This window comes from Panthera leo, chromosome D1 (assembly GCF_018350215.1).
Source record: "Panthera leo isolate Ple1 chromosome D1, P.leo_Ple1_pat1.1, whole genome shotgun sequence".
Lineage (NCBI taxonomy): Eukaryota > Metazoa > Chordata > Mammalia > Carnivora > Felidae > Panthera > Panthera leo.
The window spans coordinates 30,820,621-30,845,859 of record NC_056688.1 but is presented as its reverse complement, the minus strand read 5'-3'; the positions used below and the strand labels follow the sequence as shown (position 1 = coordinate 30,845,859).

The 25,239-nt window shown below is 41.4% G+C and overlaps 2 protein-coding genes across 4 annotated transcripts; one reads left to right on the top strand and one right to left on the bottom strand.

Moving 5' to 3' along the window:
* Nucleotides 1-1,452: 1,452 nt before the first annotated feature.
* Nucleotides 1,453-19,680, bottom strand: ACAD8 (acyl-CoA dehydrogenase family member 8). Its single transcript, XM_042904253.1, has 11 exons — nt 19,520-19,680; nt 17,677-17,777; nt 16,836-17,005; nt 16,059-16,168; nt 15,586-15,662; nt 14,844-14,981; nt 10,447-10,582; nt 10,255-10,352; nt 9,723-9,875; nt 8,985-9,087; nt 1,453-2,267 (listed from the first exon to the last, which is right to left on the bottom strand). Exons 1-11 carry the CDS (start codon nt 19,626-19,628, stop codon nt 2,215-2,217), a joined length of 1,248 nt encoding a protein of 415 aa, XP_042760187.1. The 5' UTR covers nt 19,629-19,680; the 3' UTR covers nt 1,453-2,214.
* An 85-nt stretch (nt 19,681-19,765) lies between these two features.
* Nucleotides 19,766-25,174, top strand: THYN1 (thymocyte nuclear protein 1). 3 transcript variants are annotated; one of them, XM_042904255.1, is made up of 8 exons: nt 19,766-19,852; nt 20,096-20,240; nt 21,979-22,160; nt 22,909-22,977; nt 23,243-23,377; nt 24,149-24,244; nt 24,498-24,648; nt 24,969-25,174. In XM_042904255.1, exons 2-8 carry the CDS (start codon nt 20,180-20,182, stop codon nt 25,013-25,015), a joined length of 741 nt encoding a protein of 246 aa, XP_042760189.1. In that variant the 5' UTR covers nt 19,766-19,852; nt 20,096-20,179; the 3' UTR covers nt 25,016-25,174. The 3 variants fall into 3 exon arrangements, with proteins under 3 accessions (XP_042760189.1, XP_042760191.1, XP_042760190.1); XM_042904257.1 differs by having other exon boundaries at nt 19,768-19,852; nt 23,285-23,377; XM_042904256.1 differs by lacking the exon at nt 19,766-19,852 and having other exon boundaries at nt 19,860-20,240.
* The last annotated feature ends 65 nt before the right edge of the window (nt 25,175-25,239 follow it).

Here is a 25,239-nt window from a genome sequence, read left to right as displayed (position 1 = left end):
CTTACAAAACTCAACACCCAAGAAACAAATAATCCAATCAAAAAATGGGCAGAAGACACGAAAAGACAATTTTCCAAAGAAGACCTACAGAGAGCCACAGACACATGAAAAGATGCTTAATGTCACTCATCATGAAGAAAATACAAATTCAAACTACAGTGAGATATTACCTCACACCTGTCAGAATGGCTAAAATCACCAACACAAGAAACAATAGGTGTTGCTGTGGATGTGGAGAAAGGGGAACCCTATTACATTGTTGGTGGGAATGCAAAACCAGTGCAGCCAGTGCAGTATGAAGGTTCCTCAAAAAGTTAAAAATAGAACTACCCTATGACCCAGCAATTGCACTACTCAGGCATAAAATGAATGAATTCTTGCCATTTGCAACAACATGAATGGAGCTAAAGAGTATTATGCTAAGTGAAGTCAGTCAGTCCAAGAAAGACAAATATCATATGATTTCATGCATTAGTGGAATTTAAGAAACAAAACAAATGATCATAGGGGAAAAAAGAGAGAAGCAAACCAAGAAACATACTCTTAACTATAGAGAACAAACTGATGGTTACCAGAAGGGATATGGGTAGGGGGATGGGTTAAATAGGTGATGGGGATTAAGGAGGGCACTTGTTATGATGAGCACTTGTAATGATCATAATTTATAACAGGGTTCTCCAAAAAGTCTCCATTTAAATATTACTTTAAATCTACTTTCATAAATTATAAACAGTTCTTTTTTAAATGTTTATTTATTCTGAGGAGAGTGAATGCGAGCATGAGTGCGAAAGGGGCAGGATGAGTGGGGAGAGAGAGGATCCCAAGCAGGATCCACACTGTCAGCTCAGAGCCCAACATGGGGCTCGATCTCACAAACTGTGAGATCATAACCAGAGCAAAATCAAGAGTTGGACACTCAACGACTGAGCCATTCAGGTAACCCATAAACAATTCTTAATTTAAAAATCCATTAGTAATATAAGGAGCCTATTATTTATAAGCTATTTTGGTTAAGAAGAGATTTTTTATTATTCCAAAATCTAGTTAAATGTTTAATTAAATATCAAAAAATTTTTTAAAATTGTTGTAAAGGCTTAGAGGATAAAATAAAAACTAACTTTAGGGCACCTGTGGCTCAGTTGGTTAAGCATCTGACTTTCGCTCAGGTCATGATCTCGTGGTTCATGAGTTCAAGCCCTGTGTCGGGCTCTGTGCTGACAGGTGAGAGCCTGGAACCTGCTTTAGATTCTGTGTCTCCCTCTCTCTCTGACCCTCCCCCCACTCATACTCTGTCTCTCCCTCTCTCTCAAAAATAAATAAAACATTAAAAAAATTTTTTAAAAAATAAAAATTAACTTCAACAGAACTGGAGATGATACTGAGGGGGATAGATTTTATTTATCAATATAGTGACTAAAATATTTATAATGACTAAAATATTTGTAAAGAGGAGCAACTTCAAGAAAGGAAAGAAAAATGCAGAAAAAAAATATGCTCAAAGTACTTATCAGGAAGGGTTATAGAAACTTGAATAACATTCCTAGATCATATACTTCTAAAAAAGAATACAACAAATATTCAGAGTTCCACATAATCTCAGCCTTTGATGTTCACAAGTCTACAAGTATGGTTATCCCCTAAATCACAGTTTAGGAGTTAGGTTGCCTGAATATTCATATTATCATCATTCACATTCACAGCAGTACTACAAAGAAAATGCAACCCACAGAAACCTTCTGCATGTTTAGCTGAGGTTCAGAGGACAGCAAAAGATAAAACTACATTTTTCTCCATTTCTCCTGTCCTACACCTTTGCTTTATAATCAGGAAAAACCCTCAATGGAAATATCCAGACCCCTGGAAGCAGGATTCGGGGAACCAGCAAAATGCACACAAGTCAAGACAATGTAGATCCAAGAGAGAACGTTGATTTGGTGATGAATCTTTACTGGTCACCTTTCTGCATTAGGAAAACAAGGTAGTATGTCTACTTGTGATACTCCCAGTCAGGGCAGCTCCTCCAGTTCTGCTCAAGACTCTGTCCCAGTCCTTTAGCTGATGCTGCTCCCAACATACAGATGAAGGGCCCAGGTGAAAGAGCTCAGGCCTCCAATCTAATCCATGACTCAACTGGAACACAACAGTCCACATGAACCACTCAATGCTCATTCAAGTTGTACATTAAATGTCATGCCTGAACATCAAGTCTGGGTGTTACTCCTGAAGCAGGCTTCGAGAGATCAGCATCCTCATCACTTCATTGCTACCTGCAAAGACAGAAAGAATAAGGATTTAGTTGCAAAGTCTGAGAGCTCCGTAAACCTCTAACTAGGGTGCTCCAAGCCTCACTCAGGATAGGAGTAGGTGTAAACTACAATTGTTGCTTTAACACTGAGAGGGATGGGATTATCACAGACTGCTTTCCAAAGCACAGAAAAATGTCAGGAAGTAAGAAATAAACGTACCCTTAAAAACACCTCTCTTGGGAGAGGGAAGATGACTGAGTAGGAAGATGCTGAGCTTACCTCCTCCCATGGACACACTAAGGCTGAAACTACATACAGTGCAACTAACTCTGAGACCCTGAACTCTAGCAGAACAGCTATTCCACACCTAAAGATATAAAGAAAACATCACATTGAGGAGGGTAGGAAGGGCAGAGATGGTCAAGAGCCAAAACACCCCATTGTAGTGACCCATAAGCAGGAAGATATCACAGGTGTGGAGGTCCTTCCTGAGGAGTGAAAAGTTCAAGTCTCACATCAGGCACCTTCTGCCCTGGGGATCTTCACTGGAAAGATGAGGCCCCATATTGTCTGGCTTTGCAAATTAGTGGGGCTTAACTCCAGGAGAGCCAGGGAGCTACAGGAAACTGAAAGGGCCCACACACAATATCAGTCACTCGGAGCTCAGGACAGAGGTAGTTGTTTGAAAAGCTCCTGGGCCATACATGAGGGAGACTTAATGACTAATGTTTGAGTGTGTGCCAGAGGGACAGGGATCTGTAGGAACTTTGGGAATGAAAGTGTTGGCAAGTGCATTTTTCTTGTACTCCTACAGCTTAGTTAGCGAGATGCTTGCGGGACCAAGATCTGACACTCTCCACCTACCTTGCTAGCACTGTTTGTCCCACCCTGGCATTCCTCCGCAGACCTTCCCTGCTTAACACACTCAACCCAGCAGATAGATGTCTCTTCAAGCAGATACCACCCACCATATTCAGCAGGTCACCTTGGATCAGTACCCGCTCCTGCCCAAAGTGACTGCTGCCCACTAGCACCCCCAGACGACCCAGAGCTGGGCCTGGTAGCCAGCCACAGTGGGAGCTAACACCACCCACCAGCACAGATACAACAGTAGGACACATACATCCTATATAGGGGACACCCCTGGAATGCTTGGTTCTAGTGACCAGCGAGATGCCTTCTATACAGGACATTATTTTCAGGACCAGGAGACACAGCTGGGATATCTAATACACAAAAACAAAAATGAGAAGACAAGAATATGCTCCAAATGAAAGAACAAGGTAAAACCTCAGTAAAAGAACTGATAAATAGAACAGATAAATAAAACAGATAAGCAATCTACTTGATAAACTTTCAAAATAATGATCATAAAGATGCTCACGGCCTTGAGAGAAGACTGGATGAACTTAGTGAGAACTTCAGCAAAGAGACAGAAAATATAAAACAAAAAGTAGTTGAAGAGTACAGTAATTGAAATGAAAAATACACTAAAGGGAATTAACATCAGAAGATTCAGAATGGATCAGCAATCTGGAAGACAGGGTAGTGTGTAAAGTGCCCAAGATGAGCAGCAAAAAGAAAAAGAGTTAAAGAAATAGGTTAAGGGACCTCTGTGACAACATCAAGCATACTAACATTTGCATTATTGGGGTCCCAGAAGGAGAAGAGAAAGAGAAAGACGCAGAAAACTGATTTTAAGAAGTAATAGCTGAAAACTTCCGTACTCTGGGGAAGAAAACAGACATCTAGTTTCAGGAAGCAAAGGAAGCCCCAAACAAGATAAACCATGACATATAATATATATTATATAATATAATATAATATAATATAATATAATATAATATAATATAATTAAAATAGTAAAAATTACATATAAAGAGAAATCTTAAAAGCAGCCAGAGAAAAGCAAATAGTTATATAAAAGGGAAAGTACCCAGAAAGGTAAGAGCAGTTTTTCAGCAGAAACTTTGCTGCCAGAAGGGAGTGGCATGATATATTCAAAGTGCTGAAAGGGAAAAAACCTAAAACCTTGAATAGTCTACTGGCAAGGTTTTCATTTAGAACTGAAGGAGAAATGAAGGATTTCCCAGACAAACAAAAGTTAATGGAGTTCATCATCACTAAACTGCCCTCATAAGAAGTGTTAAAGGAACTTCTTTAAGTTGAAAAAAAAAAAAAAAAGGCAACAACTAGAAGTAAGCAAATTATGAAAGGAAAAATTTCACTGGTGAAAGCAAACGTAATATAGGTAGTAAATCAATCACTTATAAAGCCAGTGTGAAGGTTAAAAGAAAAAAATAGTAAAATCACTTATATCTAAAAATTAGTTAAGGGACTCATAAAATAAGATATAAAATATGACATCAAATACATAAAATGGGGGAGGTACTAAAAATGTAGTGCTTTTATAATGTGTTTGAATATAAGCAAACATCACTTAAAATAGACTGCTATATACATACGGTGTTATACATGAACCTCATGGTAACCACATACCAAAAACCTGTAAGAGATGCACAAAAAATAAAGAGAAAGGAATCCAAGCATAACATTAAGGTAAGTCATCAATCACAAGGGAAGACAGAAAGAAAAGAAAAAAGAAACTGAACAAAAACAACCAGACAACAATTAACAAAATGGCAATAAGTACATAGCTATCAATATTACTGTTACTTTAAATATAAATGGACTAAATGCTCCAATCAAAAGACAAAAGGTGACTGAATGGATTAAAAAACAAGATCCATCTATAAACTGCCTATAGGAGACTTACTTCAGACCTAAAGACTCATACAGACTGAAAGTGAAGGGATGGAAAAAGATCTTCTATACTAATGAAATTTTTTTAAAAAGCTAGGGAAGCAATACTTATATCAGACAAAATAGGCTTTAAAATAAAGACTATAACAAAACATGAAAAAGGTAATTACATAATGATAACAGGATCAACCGAACAAGAGGACATAACAATTATAAATATTGATGCACCCTACACAAGAGCACCTAAATATATAAGGCAAATACTAATGGACATAAAGAGAGAAATTAACAGTAATACAATAATAGTAAGAAAATTTAACACCCCACTTACATCAATGGATAGGTCATCCAGACAGAGAATCAATAAACAAACAATGGCTTTGAATGATGCCTTAGAACAGATAGGACTTGAGGATATCACAGATATATACAGAACATGCCATCCAAAAAGGTGAGAACACATATCCTGTTCACGTGCACATGGAAGTGCACATTCTCTGAGACAGATCACATGTGAAGCCACAAAACAAGTCTTAATAAATTTAAGAAGACTGAAATCATATTAAGCATCTTTTTCAACCACAATGGTGTAAAACATGTGGAGGCTAAACAACATGCTATTAAACGACCAATGGGCCAATGAAGAAATCAAAAAGGAAATAAATAAAATAGCATGAGACAACTGAAAATGGAAAGCCAACATTCCAAAATCTTTGGGGCAGAACAAAAGCAGTTCTAACAGGCAAGTTTATACTGATATGGGCCCTCTTCAAGAAACAAATCTCAGGGTTGCCTGAGTGGCTCAGTTGGTTAAGCGTCTGGCTGGGACTCAGGTCATGATATCATGGTTTGTGAGTTTGAGCCCTGCGTCAGGTTCTGTGCTGACTGCTTGGAGCCTGGAGCCTGCTTCAGATTCTGTGTGTGTGTGTGTGTGTGTGTGTGTGTGTGTGTGTGTGTGTGTCTGCCCTTCCCTTGCTCATGCTCTGTCTCTCTGTGTCTCTCCCTGTTTCAAAAATAAATAAGCATTAAAAAAAAAAAAAAAAAGAAACAAATCTCAAACACACAATCTAACTGTATACCTAAGGGAATTTGTAAAAAAGAATGAACAAACTCAAAGTTAGTAAAAGGAAGGGAATAACAAAGATCAGAGCAGAAATAAATGAAATAGAGACTAAAAAAACAATAGAAAAGATCAGTGAAACCAAGAGTTTGTTCTTTGGAAAGATATACAAAATTGATGAACGCCTAGCCAGCCTTATTAAGAAAAAAAAAGAAAAGAAAAAAGAGAGAGAGAGAAGACTCAAATAAGTAAAATCAGAAATAAAAGGTAAGAAGTTACAACCAACACCACAGAAACATAAAGGATTTAAGACGCTACCACAAAAAATGATATGCCAACAAAACGGGACAACCTGAAGAAAGAAACAGATAAATTCCTAGAAACATACAATTTTCCAAGACTGAATCAGGAAGAAATAGAAAATGTGAACAGGCTGGGGGCACCTGGGTGGCTCAGTCAGTTAAGTGTCTGACTCCTACTCTTAAAAACTGAGAACAAACTGAGGGTTGATCGGGGGTGGGAGGGAGGGTAGGGTGGGTGATGGGTATTGAGGAGGGCACCTTTTGGGATGAGCACTGGGTGTTGTATGGAAACCAATTTGACAGTAAATTTCATATATTAAAAAAATAAATTAATTAAAAAATAAAAAAAAAATAAAGTGTCTGACTCTTGATCTCAGCTCAGGTCTTTGTCTCAGGGATGTCAGTTCAAGCCTCGCACGGGACTCTGTGCTGAGCATGGAGCCTAAAAAAATCTGAACAGACTGATTACTAGTAACAAAATTGAATTGGCAATCAAAAACCTCCCAACAAAGAAAAGTCAAGGACTGGACAGCTACAAACATTAAAGAAGAGTTAATACCTTTCCTTCTCAAACTATTTCAATTGTCAAATTACTATGCTGTCCACCTGAAACTATTATAATATTGTATGGCCACTATGCCTCACATTAAGAAAATGCACCTACAAAAGCACAGAAAAAGCACCAAAGGAGATATTTTGGACTTACATATATAAATAATCTAAAATATGAATTCTGAATGTGGACACATGAGTCATTTTTTTTTTTTTTTTTACTTTTCCTATATTTTATGAGTTTTCAACAATAAATATACCAATTTCATTGGTAATCAGAAAAATAAATTTTAGGGATGCCTGGCTGGCTCAGTCAGTGGAACATGCAACTCTTGATCTCTGGGTTGTGAGTTTGAGCCCCATGTTGGGTGTAGAGATTACTTAAAAATAAAATCTTAAAACAAACAAACAAACAAAAACACTGAATTTTTTATTTTATTTTTAAAATTTTTAACGTTTATTTATTTTTGAGAGACACAGAGAGACAGAGAACGAGCAGGGGAGGAACAGAGAGAGAGGGCGACACAGAATCTGAAGCAGGCTCTAGGCTCTGAGCTGTCAGCACAGAGCCTGACGCAGGGCTTGAACCCACGAACCGTGAGATCATGACCTGAGCCGAAGTCAGTTGCTTAACTGACTGAGCCACCCAGGCACCCCAACACTGAATTTTAAAAAAACAAACAAAAACATTTTCCCTGAAAGGAGGGGTCAACTTCTTGCTTCATTTTTACAGTGGGTTTTAATGCAAAGAGAAATATGAACCCCCATGAGGAATGAGTAATCACACATCTCGAATAAAACCAAGCCAAAATTTCAGATTTATCCAGTAACGAAGTCCACAATGAAACAAAGTGATCAAGACCAGTGCCCCAAATTTTCTAGAAGTGGATGATGGCATGGCCTGAAATCTATGTATCTGGCCTTTCCCATTTCTTCTTATAAGGTTAAAAGGCAGAGTTAGAATAAAGGTGAAGTCTCACACACTCATAAAAGCTGGGTAAGGAAACAACCACAGGAGTAATCAGAAGAATTTGAGCAAGAGTGACTGACCTCATCGATGTGCTTCAGGAATGGGGTTTGCAGAAGAAAGCGAACTCTAACTTTTACAAACTGTGATTTGGTCATCACACCAGAGCAGTGGGTTCAGTTTCAGAGTGGTGTTCCCAGACACACAGTGACAGTCTCGTTTGAAAACTTGTTAGAGATGCAAATTTTTAGGCCTACCCAAGACCTACTGAGTGAGAACTTCTGGGCACAGAGCCTAGCAATCTGTTTTCACAAGCCCTCTAGGTGATTCTGACACTTCTTCAGGTTTGAGAAGAATGCTTTGAAAATGGCAGAGAGACCAATGCCCACAAGCCTCTCCTCTGCCACCATGGAAGCAGCCCCACATCGCACCACTGAAAGTCACTTAGACAAGCCTCTGCCCCATCTGGCTCTTCTACAGTGTGAGCACCCCTGGCTGTTTACACTAACTGGGACAGGAGTCACTGGTGTGGAGTGTGGAGAAGGCCATGCCCTGAGCCATACTCCAACAGCTTACACATTTCCCAGACCAATCCACTCTGTGATTACCAAGAAGATACCCATATGATTTAGTTTACTGAAAAATCCATTAGTCATATTATAAAGATATGAATTTATAGAGGTTCCTGGTGATCAAATTAGCTCACATTTGCTGTGTTAATTACTGTACCGAAGTTTGGGGATCCTTGAGGACCAAGTACTTTATGAGAGTAAAGAACAGTTACTGCTGCAGTTTTCAAAATGCTTTCTCATGTATTACCTGAGTTTGAATGTTCTCTAAAGTTTGCAAAGAAAAAGAGTAGAAATGGAGTGATTTGGCAGCTTATTTCTGGTGACAAAGCAGAGCCTCCTGACTCCCAGGATAGTGCTCTTGTATGGCATCAAAAAGCACTTCCAGAGTAGGGTCAGGAAAAAGAGGAAGGAGGAAGGCAAAAGACAGACAGGATCTGAGAACCAGCCAGCATAGGGACAGACAGGCCAGGGAAAGTGGTGACCCTATAACCATTCTGGAGAATAACCTCTGGCAATTTTTACCTTCTAGGATTTGATGGACCCTGGAGTCTCGCACATACTGCTGAACAGCATAGTCCTTCAGGTAGCCATAGCCTCCATGCATCTGTAAAGCCTGGTTGCAGATCTGCAGGGAGATAGGGACTACACATCTCTGATTTTGGGAAGACTATGGAACAAGTGGCTTCTCCTTCCACCCCAGCCTCCTATAAACTAATATGAGGGAGAACAACCTACAGATAACCAGCCAAGCTCAAAAAGGGGCTCTATATTCTGTGTGATTGGACAACAACTACTAAACTTACCAGTTCCCACCAGGTGGGCAACTCAGAAAGCTCTGCCTTTCTTGCTTATTATCTGCAGGGGAGAGGCTGCCCACAAGCACTTTGGCTGGGATTATGTGAAGTCATGGTGTCATCTAGTGGCAATGCAGCCTCATGTGGAAACGGCTTAACCCTTGACATTTTAAACACAGCATAGTGCTAAATTTGAACAAGAGGCACTGGAAGGCTCTGAACCTTCTTCCAAAAGAAGTGTCTCATCTAGAACACAATCAATTAACAGTGCCACAGTGGAGTGTGCAATGGCACAGGGCAGATAAAAAGTCAGCTCCCAAGCAGACCTCTCATTTGTTCATTTATATCCGTAAGCCCCAAGGCAATCTCTGCAGCATCCGAGGAGTTAACTAATGGCTCTCAACATCCCTGGACCCAAAAGCTGGCCCCTGTCCACCCAAGACAGCCAGAGGGCACCATCACGCACAGCAAAGCATTCATCTGTAGCGAAGAGCTTGGCCATGGAGCACAGGGCCACTGCATCTTCCCGCTCCTCCTGCAGAGCTACTGCTGCACTGCGGATTATCAGCCGCGAGGCCACCAGCCTTGTTGCCATATCAGCCAGTTTGAATTGCAGGTACTGCAGCAACAGGGGAGAAGAGAACCAGACAAGATAGACAGGCTTAGACCAGCACCTGATCTGGGGTCCTCCACAAGCCTTCTCTGATGAGGTACCCTTTCTAAGTGACCCCAAGCTTCAAAGTCTCCTTCAGACTTTGCAGAGAAATGTATCTTCTACAGAGAAAATGTATCACCTTGTGAGTTCTAAGACCACTTCGCTTGCCCTGCACTTCAATATTACCTCCTGAAAAAGATTACTGATAAAATTAGAACATAAGTTCTAAGATGGGGGCAGAATTCCAATGAGAAATCACAGCCTCACCCTCCTAGAGGATGTGGACCACAAAGCAGATCTCATACAGAGCTGAAAACAAATGCAAGGGCATCTGGGAAATGACCTGGTTACTGGCCAGAGGCTCTCCAAACTGCTTCCGAACACTGAGGTAGTCTCGGGTGAGGATGACCGAAGCATGAGCAGCTCCTAGAGAGCAGGAAGCTGGAAAGGAAGAGTGCCAACATTTCAAGTGAGCCAGCACAGTGCTGCCTGCTGGAGTCCGCTACCTCCCTGCCCCATCCTGTTGTGTTCTCACCAACATTGATCCTCCCTCCATTCAGTCCTTTCATGGCAATGATGAAGCCCTGCCCTTCATCCCCAATTCTGTTGGCCATGGGGACTGCACAGTCTTCAAAGATCACGGCGCGGGTTGGCTGTGAGTTCCACCCCACCTGGCAAAAATCAGGGACTGTATGGCTGCCCAACAGGGCAGCATTTAGGGCACCGTTCTCTGTTGATGAAACCCTGTGAAGTACAGGTTCCATTATCCTGGGACTTAGACCTTGAGAACTTAAAATCAGAGACAATACAAAAGTTCAGACTTAAACACTTGTCAATTGTCATAGATTGTTTTTTCAGTGAAACATTTTTTAACATATTATCTGCTTTCTAATGTCTATTTTACCAGACTAACCTATCCACAAACATTTCTCACAATTTCTTTGAGGATTGGGGCAGAACTGTCCTCATTTTTAGTGCCTCTACAAGTATATTCTTTTATTAAAAAAAAAAAAAAGTTGGGGGGGGAGCGCCTGGGTGGCACACTTGGTTAAGTGTCCAACTTTGCTCAGGTCATGATCTCACATTTCGTGAGTTTGAGCCCTGTGTTGGGTTCTCTGTTGTCAGCACAGAGCCCCTTTGGATCCTCTGTTCCCTCTCTTTCTGCCCCTCTCCTGCTTGTGTGTTCTCTCTCTCTCTCTCTCTCTCAAAAATAAACAAACATTAAAAAAAAACATAGACAATATAAGGATTATTTGATTTGTCCTTCTATAAGGATAACAAGGATTATCAAGAACAACAGTCACACTTCTCCTTTTAAAAGTTTAGTGTTACTTCTAAGAGTGTTATCATTAGATGAGAGGAATAACACTCACTGTGCTGGCAATACCTGGTTGAGTGTTTGGCTGCAGAGAGATCTAACGACTTGCTGTCAGCAGCTCACATGAGCCAATTACACACATCTTTTCCTAACGTGGCATTCAGTGATAACAGGTTGGTGGCTTTACAGATGAGTGTTTTGGTTTTTGTTTTTCCTGGAGAGCTGATTTACCAGGACATCGCTGAATATGTCAGCCACGAGCCCAGAGAGAATTCTAAATACCTAAGATGTAGTCCATGTTATGAAACTAACTAGCTGTATTTATCTCTGAACAAATCACTTGATTTCTTTGGGGCCTCGGTTTTCCTTTATGCAAGAGAACTGGACTGGAAAGCCAGCAGGGCCACTTTCTTCAAATAAAATCTTATTCAGAAGTCTCATATATAAATAGATAAAGACCCTCACTACTTGATCCTCTTCATCTCTTCTTCAAGGTACTTCAAGGTTTCAAAGAACTCTAAGGCTCAATGAGGCAGATTTTTAAAAGCACAAGACTATGTAAAATTTCCCACTTCTCGTATAGCTCTGTAAACACTACTGCCTTTACTTGACCATTTCTTTACATAAAAACACTCAATAGCTCCCTCTGTTGGCAAATAAACTTTATTCCTCAACCTTTCATTTAGGGTCTTCTACAATTTGGGCCCGTCCTTCTTTACCAGCCTTTTCTTCTATTGGTCACCTATTGGTAGTCTCAATTCAAACTGGTCTGTGTACTGTTCCACTAGGTTTTTTTCAATCCATATTTTGCTTATTCTGCTCTCTCTATCAAAGTCTGGCTTAAATGAAACCTCCTGAGGCCTTCTAGGTCACTTGAGCCAACACTGAACTTCTCTTTTAGGCTCCCATAATCTCTACAAGTCTCAAACCTCCCAATATTGGCCTGTATAGGGGTTACCTGAGAACTTATCTCCCCAAATAAACACCTGAAAGCAAGACTGAAACAAAAATTATTATTTTAATAATATTTCTAAAGAGCTCAAAACAAATACCTGCTACCTCTTCACTTCTAACCCCTTACTATAAAAACATCTACCTTCCTCCCCTATGCAGAGAATTCTTTTCCTAATCCTATCTGGGCCCCTGAGTAGCTTTAGCCAGTGAGAACAGATATCCCATTTCCCTTTCTGAAGGCCCTGAACTGCTGGACCACTACCACTAGAGCCCATTCCTTCTGTCACTCTTGACTTCTGTCCTACATATTATCTTTATTCCCTCTTCTGGGAGTCCTCACTTCCAGCCCTCCCATGACAAAACTCATTCTTCTATGCAAAACCTTTTAACAATTAAATCCAATATAAAGTCCTCATTACCTTCCCATAAAGTCAATGCAAAACTAGTAGTTTAAAGCTCTCAGCTATATAATGTGTTAAATATGCCAAGTCACAGCCATCCTTGCACGAAAGATGGCATGGAACAGGGAGAAAGGCTGGCTGCTTGGGTCACCAGAACAGTCAGGTCAACCATGGGGATCAATGGGTGACTCTTCATCTCGGCCTACAAGGCCCTGCTTGCTGTCCAATTTCATCCTACACCTACACCATTCTTTTCTTTGCTCACTTCTCTAGGACCATACTGAACATTTTTTCCATTTCCCAAATAGGCCATCTGTCTATTTGTTGTCTCTGCCCAGAATTCTTCCTATGGTTGTTCCTTCTAATATACTTGGGATCTCATCTCAAAAGTCATGACCTCTCAGAGTTCAGGTCTATTGTAGAAGCTCCCAAGCTCTCCTCAATCAGTATCCTATCAACCTGTTTTATCTCCTCTGCAGCACAGAACACTTCCAGAAGTCACCTTGCTTATTCACCTGTCTGTGGCTTATCTCTGCTTGCTGGAAGGTTAATTCCATGGGGGCAGAGCTTGTCTTTGTTCACTGCTCCATCCCTACTGTTTAGAAGAATGCTTGGCACACAGTAGGCACTCACCAGCTGTCAAATGCATAAAGAGATGTCCTTCCAGATTTCCCTTACATTGAAACATAAAGCAAAACTAATAATTAAAAAAATACAACAAAAAAAGAAAATGTATACACTTAAAAAGTGAGAGAAAATAGAAAATGAAAGGAAGAAAAGATATACTTTTTGTTTCTGGAACTTATTTACAACTTTTCTCTAGGCACTAAACTTGATAGCTTTGGTATTCTGTCAACAGAATACTGAGGTGGATACTACCCTTGTGTATTGAAACAACCATCACAACCTTTATAAGCACAGACAACCTGAATCAGCATTAACTCAATCCTGTAAAATTATGTGCCAGACTATGTAAGTTGATCTATGTCATATGGCCCAAAGCAGACATTCCTAGAATTAAGATATCCTATAGCTGTATAACTTCACATACATTATACACGTGAGACAGAATATGTCTTATAATTTCAGACAAGGCTAGGAGTGACTTTTGTATCCTCCCCATCCCAGGAGCCAGCATCAGGCTTTGTACATGGCAGGAATCTAGTAAAAACCTATTATCCTATAAAAGATAAGGGGCACTAATACTTCTAACTCTTTGGCAGTTTATAAAATATCAGGAAAGCTCATGAAGGGAAATATGGAAACCCTAGGAGCTATGAAAGGAGAAGTACATTTAGGGGTCATTTCATTACCTGAAATCTCCCCCAAAGTCATAACTGTAAAAGTACATATTGGAGGCAGATGACAATTCTGGTCACCTGCCCTAACAAATCTGAATGGTCTCATCTTACCACCAGCTACAGTTATGTAATCATAGTTTTACTATTCATGGCCTGACTAGGGGATTTCTTAATCCTAGAAATGTCTTTCCAAACCACCTATGGAAACACCCTTCTTCTTACATTATTGAAATACCCATAATCATCTCCAATGAGTTTTATTTTATTTTTATTTAAAGAAGAAAAGTGGCTGATATGCTTTTCATTCCTGAGACCTCTAGTCACCAACAGATCTTCTGTAAGTATTTTTTCCTGGGATAAAAGAGTGCACTAAAATAAGAAGTTGGATAAAAAACACAGGTCAGGGGCTATGGCTGAGTGGCTCAGTCAGTTAAGCATCCAACTCTTGATTTTGGCTCAGATCATGATTTCATGGTTCGTGAGTTCGAGCCCTGCACTGGGTTCTGTGCTAACAGTATGGAGCCTGCTTGAGATTCTCTCTCTACCTCTCTCTCTGCCCCTCCCCTGGCTCGCACTCTTCCTCTCTCTCTCTCTCTCTCTCTCTCTCTCTCTCTCAAAAATAAGTAAACTTAAAAAAAAAATGAAATAAAAAAAACACAAGTCAAAAGTGGAGGTGAGGCAGACAATAGAGAAATCCCTCACACTAAAATGACAGGTGGCTTATGGAACTTACTGACAAACTCCACCATTTTGCCAGTGGTATAGTATTTCTGTAGACATGCCCTATTTTATTTCACCTGCTCCTGTTGAAACTGTAATAGGAGCAACTGCCTCCAATGCAAGTTAGCAAGTATGTGAACCTATTCAAACAAAACAAATAGAACAGAGATAGGTCTGGCAGGTAACAAATTCTTGAATTGCTTGAACTTGAATTGCTTCATGTCCATTAGCCACTCACCTTTTTTTCCTTCTTGCCAAAGCTGAGGCCAGGGGTTCCCTTCTCAACAACTATACATGAGATGCCTTTGGGGCCTGGTCCTCCTGTTCGGCACATGACTACATAAACATCTGATTCACCTCCACCACTGATAAAGGCCTGGTGGTTGGAGAGGGGGTGCACAAGGATCAGGAAACACATGCATTCCTGCAGCCTAACAACTGGGAAAACATAGGGATTCTCCCAACAGTAGGTTGCTAAGAGGTATATGGTGGCACAGAGAAATGAAGAAGGGGTAAAAAGAACCTGTGCTGACTGGGGAATCAGGGATCTAGCTGATGAGACTATAAAAAGGATAAACAATAATGAGGAAAATTATTTGGACTCAGATCAGAAGAAAGAGAAAGCGGGGCATCTGGGTGGCTCAGTCGGTTAAGTGTTTGACTCTTGATTTCGGCTCAGGCCATGATCTCAAGGTCATTGACATGGAGCCCTGTGTTGGGCTCTGCACTGAGTGTGGAGTGTGCTTGGGAGTCTCTCTCCTTCTGCCCCTCCCCCACTTGCGCTCTCTCCCCCTCTCTCTCAAAATAAATAAATAAACTTGAAAAAGAGAGAGAAAGTGAAGGTAAATAAAGGGAAATAGGTCAGAGGTTCTCTACCCAACATGTAAAAATCCCAGGAAATATTAACTCGCAGAGAGCAAGGATCCAGGTGATATCAGCAGGAAGATGGGAACAATTCTGTAAGGTGGGTATGCTGGTACCTTGGAGCCATTGAGGATGTAATGATCTCCTTGTCGTTTCGCTGAGGTCAAAAGGGACGCAGCATCACTGCCACTTCCTAAGGCAGGGATCAAAAGGAAGCAGAGAGGGTAGGAGAGAAAGTCAGTGAAGTTAAGGGACACTCAGCATGGCTCCACTTCCAAGGAAATCTTTCCTTACAACAAACAGCTCAGTGTTTCCTACTTTGAAACTCAGACAGCCAAAGGAACTCTCTGTATTTGGTGAAAATGGTGGACAGCAATCAGATCATTTTCCATCTCCCAGAACACCGGCTTGCAGTGAGCCTCCTACAAGGAAGTTCCAGTCGACAGCCTGGATAGACTCTGGCCTAGAGGCCTCTGAGTCTTGTGACATCAGGCCACAGGAATGGCTGAACTTCATGGTAAATAAGGGTTATATGCTTTGCCTGAGCAGCATCTCCTGATTCATCTTGCTGGCAGTGTGGCAAACCCACCTGGTTCAGTGAGGCAGTAGGAAGCAAATTTCTCCATGGTACAGAGCGGTGGGCAAAATTTGTGCCTCTGTTCCTCATTTCCAAAAGTATCGATCATCCAGACACACATGCTGACAGGTAAACCAAGAAGAAAAGACCAAAAGGAAAAAAAAAAAAAAAAAAAAGAAAGAAGAAGAAACAACAATGACAGAGTTAATATGGAGAAAAAGACATCTGAAGGGGGAAGGTCTGGGGAAGGAGAACACAGGTAGCAAAGCAGAGTGAAGCAGAAGAGAGAGTGGGAAGAGAAAAGCTGCCTCTGAGGAAATTCAAATTTAAAGGAAAGGCCTAGGTTAAAACATACTCCCGGAACACACAGTTCCCACAGATAATCAGGATCAAGGTATTTCTCACTTGGCTGTTCATGCTACTTCTAGTTAGGCTCAATAAGGTCCCTAAAAATCAAAGAGTTATATAGGTACTTTTGCAAATTCCTGGAGGCTTTGTCTTTGGGTTGAGGAAGAGGGGATCAGGGCCCTAACCACTGTCCTAGAGAAGTCTATTTGGTTCCAGCTCAATCTAGGATTTGAGAGAAAGCTGACAGACCTCATTCTCCAAGCAACATACAACATGACAGATTCCAGTCCAAGAGGCAATAGCAGGCCTAGTGTGAACTTTTACAGTTAGGTTCCTCAACGGCAGTCAACCTTCAAAGATGAACTTTTCTCTCTTTATCTGAAAATTTCACAGTCAACCGGTATGAGCACTTTGTTGTGCTCACCAAACTTTGGCACTCACTTGTGGATGCTTATATAGGCTGTGGTGCTGGTACAGCCTGTAGCCAAGGCTTCAAAGATGACAGAGGTATCGAGCCGTGACAGTCCAGACCCACCTACATCTGTTCGTACATAGACCCCCCCAAAGCCTAGCTGAGCAGCCTTCCGCATCACATCTACTGGGAACAGCTCCTACAAAAAAAACAGGGTCATCAATAAATGATTCACAGATGGACTTTTCTTTAAATGGCACAATGGGGGATTAAGATGTTTGCATTTGGGAGAGTGTAGTATTCCCTTAACATAACAGGCTATTTGTTACCTATAACAGTTAAAACGCATTCTGGAAGTACTGGTTTTCTAGTGTTAAAGTTTCTTTTTATTATCAGAATTGCCTTGGTTTTAAGAGTGTCCAAATCTTTGTATAATTAAAAACAAAAAAACAAAAAAACAAAAAAACTGGTCTTAGGCACCTGGGTGGCTCAGCTGGTTAAGCAACCGACTCTTGAGTTAGGCTCAGGTCATGAACTCATGATGGGGAGATGGAGCTCCATATTAGCTGACAGGAAAGAGCCTGCTTGGGATTCTCTCTCTCCCTCTCTCTGTGCCCCTCCCCGACTTGCACACACTCTCTCAAAATAAATAAACATTTTAAATAATTAGTTAAAAAAAAAAAACAAAACAACAGGTCTCTACAAGATGATGAGGATGTTTCTAGGAAAGGAATCACGCCATTACCAGTACTCTAATCTGCAGTAAGAACTGTGCATGGAGAATAAACACTGAAAAGTTAGGACTACAAGGAGATCTTGGTCACCACATGAGGCATTTTTGGAACATCTAGCCATAAGGAGAACTCCCACCTTCTGGTCCCACTCTGCCATATGTGGAGCCATCTCCTGGGCAGCAAAGTCAAAGGCCACTTTCTGAAATTCCTTCTGCTCTTCATTTAGTCCCATGGAAGCTGTGGGCAAGATTATATATACTCAGTTCCAGGACAGGGGTCAGGGAAGGATATTGCCAGGAGCAAGAACCACAAAGCTGGGACAGTCGACCTAATACAGCATTTCTCTTACACAATAAGCTAAGTCAGGAACCCCAATCAACTTCAGTTATCCCATTGTAAAATGAGGGGGCTGCACTATATACTGAGTAAATTTCCTCATCTGTAGAATGAGGAAAGTATACATAATGAGTATATATGTAATATATGATACATAAAATACAATACAAATCATAATTGTCTTAATCACTTTTCACTTATTAAAATATGCAATGAAACAAAGAAATATTTGTTAATCACTCCCATTAATTTGACATTCTAATATGTGGAATGATACATTAAAGGACAATTTCCTTTAATTTTACTGATTGAGAGATACTTTCTTTTAAAGGTGAAAAAGTACCTCATTGGTTGAAGTTACACAACTAGCTGATGGAAGTACTCCAACATATTTAACTTATTTGTTATTTAATATTAACCTATTTAATATTTAATCTATTTGTTGCCAGAACAACTCCTTACCTGCCTTGGTATCAGCAAGGGTAATTTTGTTTACCAAATTCTAAATGCTAGAACAGGGCAGCAACTTATGAAGGAGTTTTAGGACATGGAGAAGAAAACAGTATTCTATACTAGTGTATATTATAGATCTGGGTGTAATCTAAGGGATTCATCACCTATTCTACAATGAAGAAGTGTCATTTATTCGAAAGGTTTTTGTTTTGTTTTGTTTTTGTTTTTTTCAGAAGAAAAAATGTGCTTAGGTACTTGACAGAATCACAAAGTGGCTGGGTATCTATCCCTAGTCAGCCTAGGCCCCTATCACTCTCTGTTCTTCACATCCAAATTATTTGGTACTTAAAAACATTCAGGTCTGTCAATTCTCATAGTTTCCCATTTGCAATAATAATTATTTTCCCTGCAGGAATTTCAATAGTAAAAGGTTTTAGGTGTTACATCATAAAACTTATGTGAGCAAATCTTGTGTCACATAAGGAAGGAGCATTCCTTCATCTAGCACAACCAGCACCAGGCTTTTTACATTCTTACTACCTTTATGACCCTTAAATGACCTATGATTAAAACAAAATAAAATGAAACAAAGTCATGAGTTTCTGCACCTCTATATCCACTCCTTATCAGGAAGCAGGGATCGTAACAGAATCTACCTCAGAGTTGTGAGGATAATTGTAAAACCCTTAGTTACTGTTTTCACAAGTAAACTTATTAAATGTATCAAGAAGTCGATAATATCAACTACGTTTAAGGAGATTTGAACAATTAACAAACAGCATCAGCAGCAAAGAATAAGCTGTAACTACAAAGTATTTTCCTATCTTAATATATCTTTAGAGGGCCCCTGTGAAGTAGGCAGGAGGAAAGACAGGGCTTAAGCAGAAGGCCTGGAGCACAAATTCGGACGCCTGGCTTCCCGACCACGGAGGGGATAGGGTGGAAGAGTAATAGACGAGGGCCAGGGGCGCAACAGATGGAAACAGCAGAGAGTGAGGGCGGCCAAGGAAAGCCAGCCAGGTGGACGGGATGGGGAGACCCTCCAGCGAGGGAAGCCGACTTGGGAGAGGGCAGGTGGGCCTTGGGGTGATGACCCCGGTGACGGCCCACGACAAGCCAGGGGTGACAATGCGCTCTACGGGCGCGCAGACCACTGCATTCCCTCCCCGCACACCGGGGGAGAGACTTACGGTCGATGCAGGAGACCAAGCTCCGGCGGCCGCTCTGGGCGGGGGCCTGCAGACCACCACGCAGGCAGATGAGCGGCCTTCCCAGCCTCCAGCAGCCTCTGAGCAACATAGTAGCCTCTGCTCCACACAGGATCTGCAAGCGGGTTGCGTTCGCTACTGCAGGAGCCAGGCCCGTAGTGCACCCTGGGAGTTGTAGTGCATCCGGCGACCCTCACAGCCCAGATTCAGGGAAGCCTGCTCCAGAGGCAGGACTACAATTCCCAGAGATGCCGGGGTGTCGGCGCAACAGAGCCGGGTCTTACTTAATGCTCCGGACTGGGACGCTGTGACCAGGTGCTGGAGCCTGGGGTGGTTGGTTGGGGTTGTGTAGGCTGTGCGGTTGGGTCAGTGTAGCGGGAGAATGGTGAATAAATGGGAGAAGGATCAGGTTACTAACCGAGGAGACGTTAGCGGCAGGTTATGCAAGATGGAATAGATAACTGGGGGAAGGATTGACGGGCCCAAGTCCAGGTCCGCAAAAGACCCTGGGGACTGAAACTCCGCTTCCTCTCATTGTCTGCATCTCGCTTTGCACAGGTTTCTGGGGGCAGATTCAGAGTTGCCTCTTGTACTCTTGGTTGATTCCAGAATCCTCTGCACTTCAGCCCTCGCAGGGGCACCATGCCGAGACCCCGGAAGAGGCTGGCTGGGTCTGCTGGGTCTGCCGAGCCTGCTGGGCCAGGTGAGCTGCACCTAGGCTGCAAAAAGGCGGCCCTAGTTTCTCTAGGACCTGTTTCGTACTGCTCACTTTCAACTCCCTGTCTGTCGGGAGAATCCTTTCGCGGATTTTCTGTTACGTTATTCCTAATTGACTTCCATCTTCTTTATTCTTCCCACCAAGCTTATACCCAGAGCTTCTTGTTTGTTCATTAAAGCAATAGTAGATAAGGGGTGGCTTGTACTAAGGTCAATAACATACAGTTCTGCTGGGTGGCTCAGTTCGTTGAACGTCAGACAGTGGCTCAGGTCATGATCTCACAGTTTGTGAGCTTGAGCCCCACATAGGGCTTGCTGCTGTCAGCGCAGAGCCTGCTTCAGATCTTCTGTTCCCCTCTCTCTCTGTCCCTCCCCAGCTCCCGGTCCCGCTCTCTCTCAAAAATAAATAAAACATTAAAATTAAAAAAAAAAAAAAAAAAAGCCTAGTTCTGCTGTCATGGAGAATGCAAACAGACATGAGTGAAAAGGTCTAGGAAACTAGATGGCTAAGGGTGTGAGGGCAGTAAGGACTGCCAGAAACGGAAGTGGAATTGAATCTAGCCTTAAAGAACGGGAAGTCTTTCCTCAGGCAGAGAAAATGCAATGACATTTTTATATTCACAAGAATGAATGGCATTCTAAGTAGATGAAGTGCAGAAAAAAGCAATTAAAGTACTTTTGGGAATGGCAGAAGTTCCAGATTGACTACAATACATTGTGTTATTTAACAACACATAATGGTATTTGCAGTGTGTTTACCTCCAAAGGGACCACCTGATCAACTAGGCTAGGGAGGTTCTGAGTATTAGACACCCATAAATGATACTTAATGAGGGCTGATGTAGGAGAGATGGGACTAAATTCAGAGGCAGTGTGGTACAGTCATTAAGGGTGGATCCAGATAGACCAGGGGACAGTTCCTGATTATATTGTTTACTAAGTGTGTAATCTGGGACACATTTAGCAGATGAACAGAATATCTCATTATACAGATTAACTGAGTTACTGTTAGGGTAACAAATAGAGCTCAGGGTCTGTCATAGAGTATGGATTTAACAACTCATATTAAGCTATTGAGTGCCTAATATGTTCCAGGAACATTTTCTCTAATTCTCTTAGGATAAAGTCATCTTTGCCAAGTCTACAAAGTACAGAATGAGCTGTTTTATCCAGCTTCTTCTGGCACCTTCAAGGAGCTGGAAGGAAGCAGGCCACAAAGCACAGTGAGCAAGCAAAAAAGAACTATGAGATGATAATTATAATAATAGCTTATATTTATTGAGTATTTATTATAATGCCAGGCATTGTCTAAACCCATTGTTAGCACTATTGTACTTAATCTCTAAAACAAGTTTGTGGAGTAGGTGTTTGGTTTCCTCATTGGAGAGAAATAGCCTCAGCAAGGGCACAGAAGAGAGTGAGGTAAAGAAAGAAAATTACTTAACACAAGTCAGAACTCTGCTAGGACTGTCAATCCTAACCCACAACCATGTAAGGTATTCTTATCCCACTGAATGGATAATCCAGAAGATACCCTGTGAAGATGGGCATTCCTGTCCCATTTTTATAGATAAACTGAAGTTCAGCATTTCAGTTGCTACTGCTAGTAATTGACAGATCCAGGATTTGAATCCAGGTCTGACTCCAAAGCATGTGCTTTCCCCACAATGCAACATTACTTCTCAGCCAGCATGACCAGTTTCTGCTGTTTGTTTCTATTGCAGACAATAAGGGACCGGCAGGAAAACGTACCAAGACTAAGAACCCAGTGGGGGCATCGGCTCAAGTGGTTAACTCCAGCCCTCAGAAGACTTCAGCCTCCAAAACCTGTGGGAAGTATCTAAGTAGTTACTGGCTGATGAAGTCAGAGGCAGAAAGCCGATTAGAGAAAGGTGTAGATGTGAAGGTGAGACCAGGTACCTGTCTTTAATCCCTTCAAGCTGTTTTTTTAGATAAGAAATAAATATGGGACACCACAGAGTCCACCAGCTTCTCCGAAGGGTAGAGTTAAGGGAAAGATAATAAGGAAATAAGGAATAAAATCAGCAAGGTTTATTACCAGCAACATAATAAATATTTTAGGTTTTCAGGTCTTCTCATTGCTGTTGCAATTCTGCTGCTGTTGCAAGAAAGTGGCTATGGACGACATGTAAATAAATGGTGTGGGTGTGTTTTAATAAAACCATTTACAAAATCAGGCCTAAAACCTATAGTTTGCCAAACCCTGACCTGGGCAACATTTCAATCTTATGTTGCCTTACTCTTGCCACCTGCCATAATCCTACATATTTCTCTGCCAACAGCTAATATTTATTCAGTGAATTAATATAAACCAATTTTAATAATAGCTTGGAGAAAAATATTATAGAAGAAATATATAGTACCTTAATGAGTAAAATACAAATAACAAACACATTATCATCTGGATTATCCATTCAACTGATCTTCTTAATTAACAAGGATAACAAGTTAATACAAGGCTTACTTACATGTGCCCAACAGAAGTGGCTTTGCGGAACTACTTCCCAGTAAACTACATACTCCCACTATAGCAAGTAGCACCCTCAGTGTAGGGGAAGAAACTATCTACTTCCATATTGTTTCCAGTTGGCGTCAAAATTGTTTAATGAATGGGTTCATTTCCTGTTGCCTAGTTCAGCATCGAGGATCTTAAAGCACAGCCCAAGCAGACAGCATGCTGGGATGGTGTTCGCAACTACCAGGTAAGAGGGTAAAAGCAGGGCCTGAGACCCAGGCGTTGGGTAAATGCCTGCCTCCTTCCATGACTTATTCAGTAGCAAAATCTCTTGGCCAATGGCCCAGATAATAAAATAGAAAATGTATTCAAAAATACCTTAATTACTCTGCATGCAGTTTGCAAATGGTCTGGATACAAGTCTGGGTGTTTCAGTAAAGGCAAGCTGCAGAAAAGAAAACCTCATCTAAGGAAAGCAGACTTGATTTCCACTAACAGCTAGTGTTTTCCAGTGGGTGAGGAGGAAGGTAGTTGTTTATTCTCCCCTGGGACAGGCCCGGAACTTCCTTCGAGCCATGAAGCTGGAGCAAGAAGCTTTCTTCTACCATAGCAACTGCAAAGAGCCAGGCATCGCAGGACTTGTGAAGGTCAGTTGTATAGGCATTGGTCTTAATCCCTCTCCCTTCAGGGAAACTTACTCATGTAGATATAAAGGAACAAAGCTTAAATCAGTTAACAAAAAAGAAGTACCCTCCTCCCCATCCCTGATGTCACCACTCAGGCCTCTTCAGTATGACAAGGACTATAACAAGGCCTTCATTTCAGGTCCCGCTGGTACAGACTTCTCATTTCTGTGCCTTGGTCTTTCACTCAAAAACAGGCCTGATGATAGCTCTTCCAGATCAGAAGTTACTAGGATAAAATTATGAACTGCAGGTGGAAAGACAGTGGCACCAATAATAACCTTTAATACTTGGTTTTAGAACATTACTTTTAAGATTTTATCAAAATAAGATTGATTCCTATGCTTGCCTGTATATTATTTCCAGATATCTGAGCCTTCATTGGCTCTACGGCACAGCTGAAGAGGTTAGAATGTGCAGGGTCAGAAGTGAAAGTCAGACTAGAATTAAAAATTGGCCCTGGAGGGGCGCTTGGGTGGCTTAGTCAGTTAAGCATCCAACTTTGGCTCAGGTCATGATCTCACGGTTGGTTCATGGGTTTGAGCCCCACATCGGGCTCTGTGCTGACAGGTCAGAGCCTAGAGCCTGCTTCGGATTCTGTGCCTCCCTCTCACTCTGCCCCTCCCTACTCCTGCTCTGTTTCAAAAATAAATAAACGTTAAAAAATTTTTTTTAAAAAACGGCCATGGAGCTGACTGTCCAGGCAAATGACTGGAGACTTGGTTTTGTTTTCAGATTGTAAAGGAGGCTTACCCAGACCACACACAGTTTGAGAAAAACAATCCCCATTATGACCCATCCAGCAAGGAAGACAACCCCAAATGGTCCATGGTAAAGATTACTATTTTTCCTATTTCATGAAAGGAAAAGAATGGACAAAGAGAGGGAGGAAGAAGGTGTGGGGTGTCTTTAGGTCAAGGTATAGAGTCCAGTTCTTACTCAGATGAGGTTACCCTGGCTTTGGGAATAGGAACAGAACACTGGCAGCCCTACCTATAAGAACCTCCCATAAGAAGCTAAAGCACACAGTGGACAGAATCTACCTGCACGTGTCTTTCTGTCCCATACACTTTCTGTCACATAGGTGGATGTACAATTTGTTCGGATGATGAAGCGTTTCATCACCCTGGCTGAGCTCAAAACCCATCACCAAGCTCACAAAGCCACTGGAGGCCCCTTAAAAAATATGGCTCTCTTCAGTCGCCAGAGACTCTCAATTCAGCCCCTGACCCAAGGTAAGAGTGGGCCCTTTCTTTTATATTACTCACATACTAGAATGACTACGTGAACTCACATTTATTACTGATTAAGCTTGGGCACAGTATTTAACCTCTTTGAGCCTGTCTACTCACCTATAATATCCACGAAGGAGGAAATAGGTCTGGAGTTACTCATTACTATGTGCCCAGCAGTGCTTGGCACATAGTAAAACATTCCATAGTTTTTGAATGAATGACAACCTACCTCAGTAACAATATGAAATGTCTGACACAACCTCCCTGTTTAAGAGACACACCTCCTAATTCTTTGCTTTCTTTTCCCCCTTTTTTGGTAGAGGAGTTCGATTTTATTTTGAGCCTGGAGGAAAAGGAACCAAGTTAACTGGGACCATGTTGCTGGAATAGGCAAGACATTGTTCCAAAGAATTCAAGCTTTTGTAAGACAGAAGGAGGTGTGAGAAGGGTTTCTTGTTATGTTGACCTGGGGTTGTGTACGTAGGTGATTTTCATGTACCTTTTTCAATAAAACATTAATATCAAAGTTGGGAAGCTTTTCTTTTAAAGTAGCACTGGGTGTGGTAGACTACTCCACTGCAGATCTTCTGC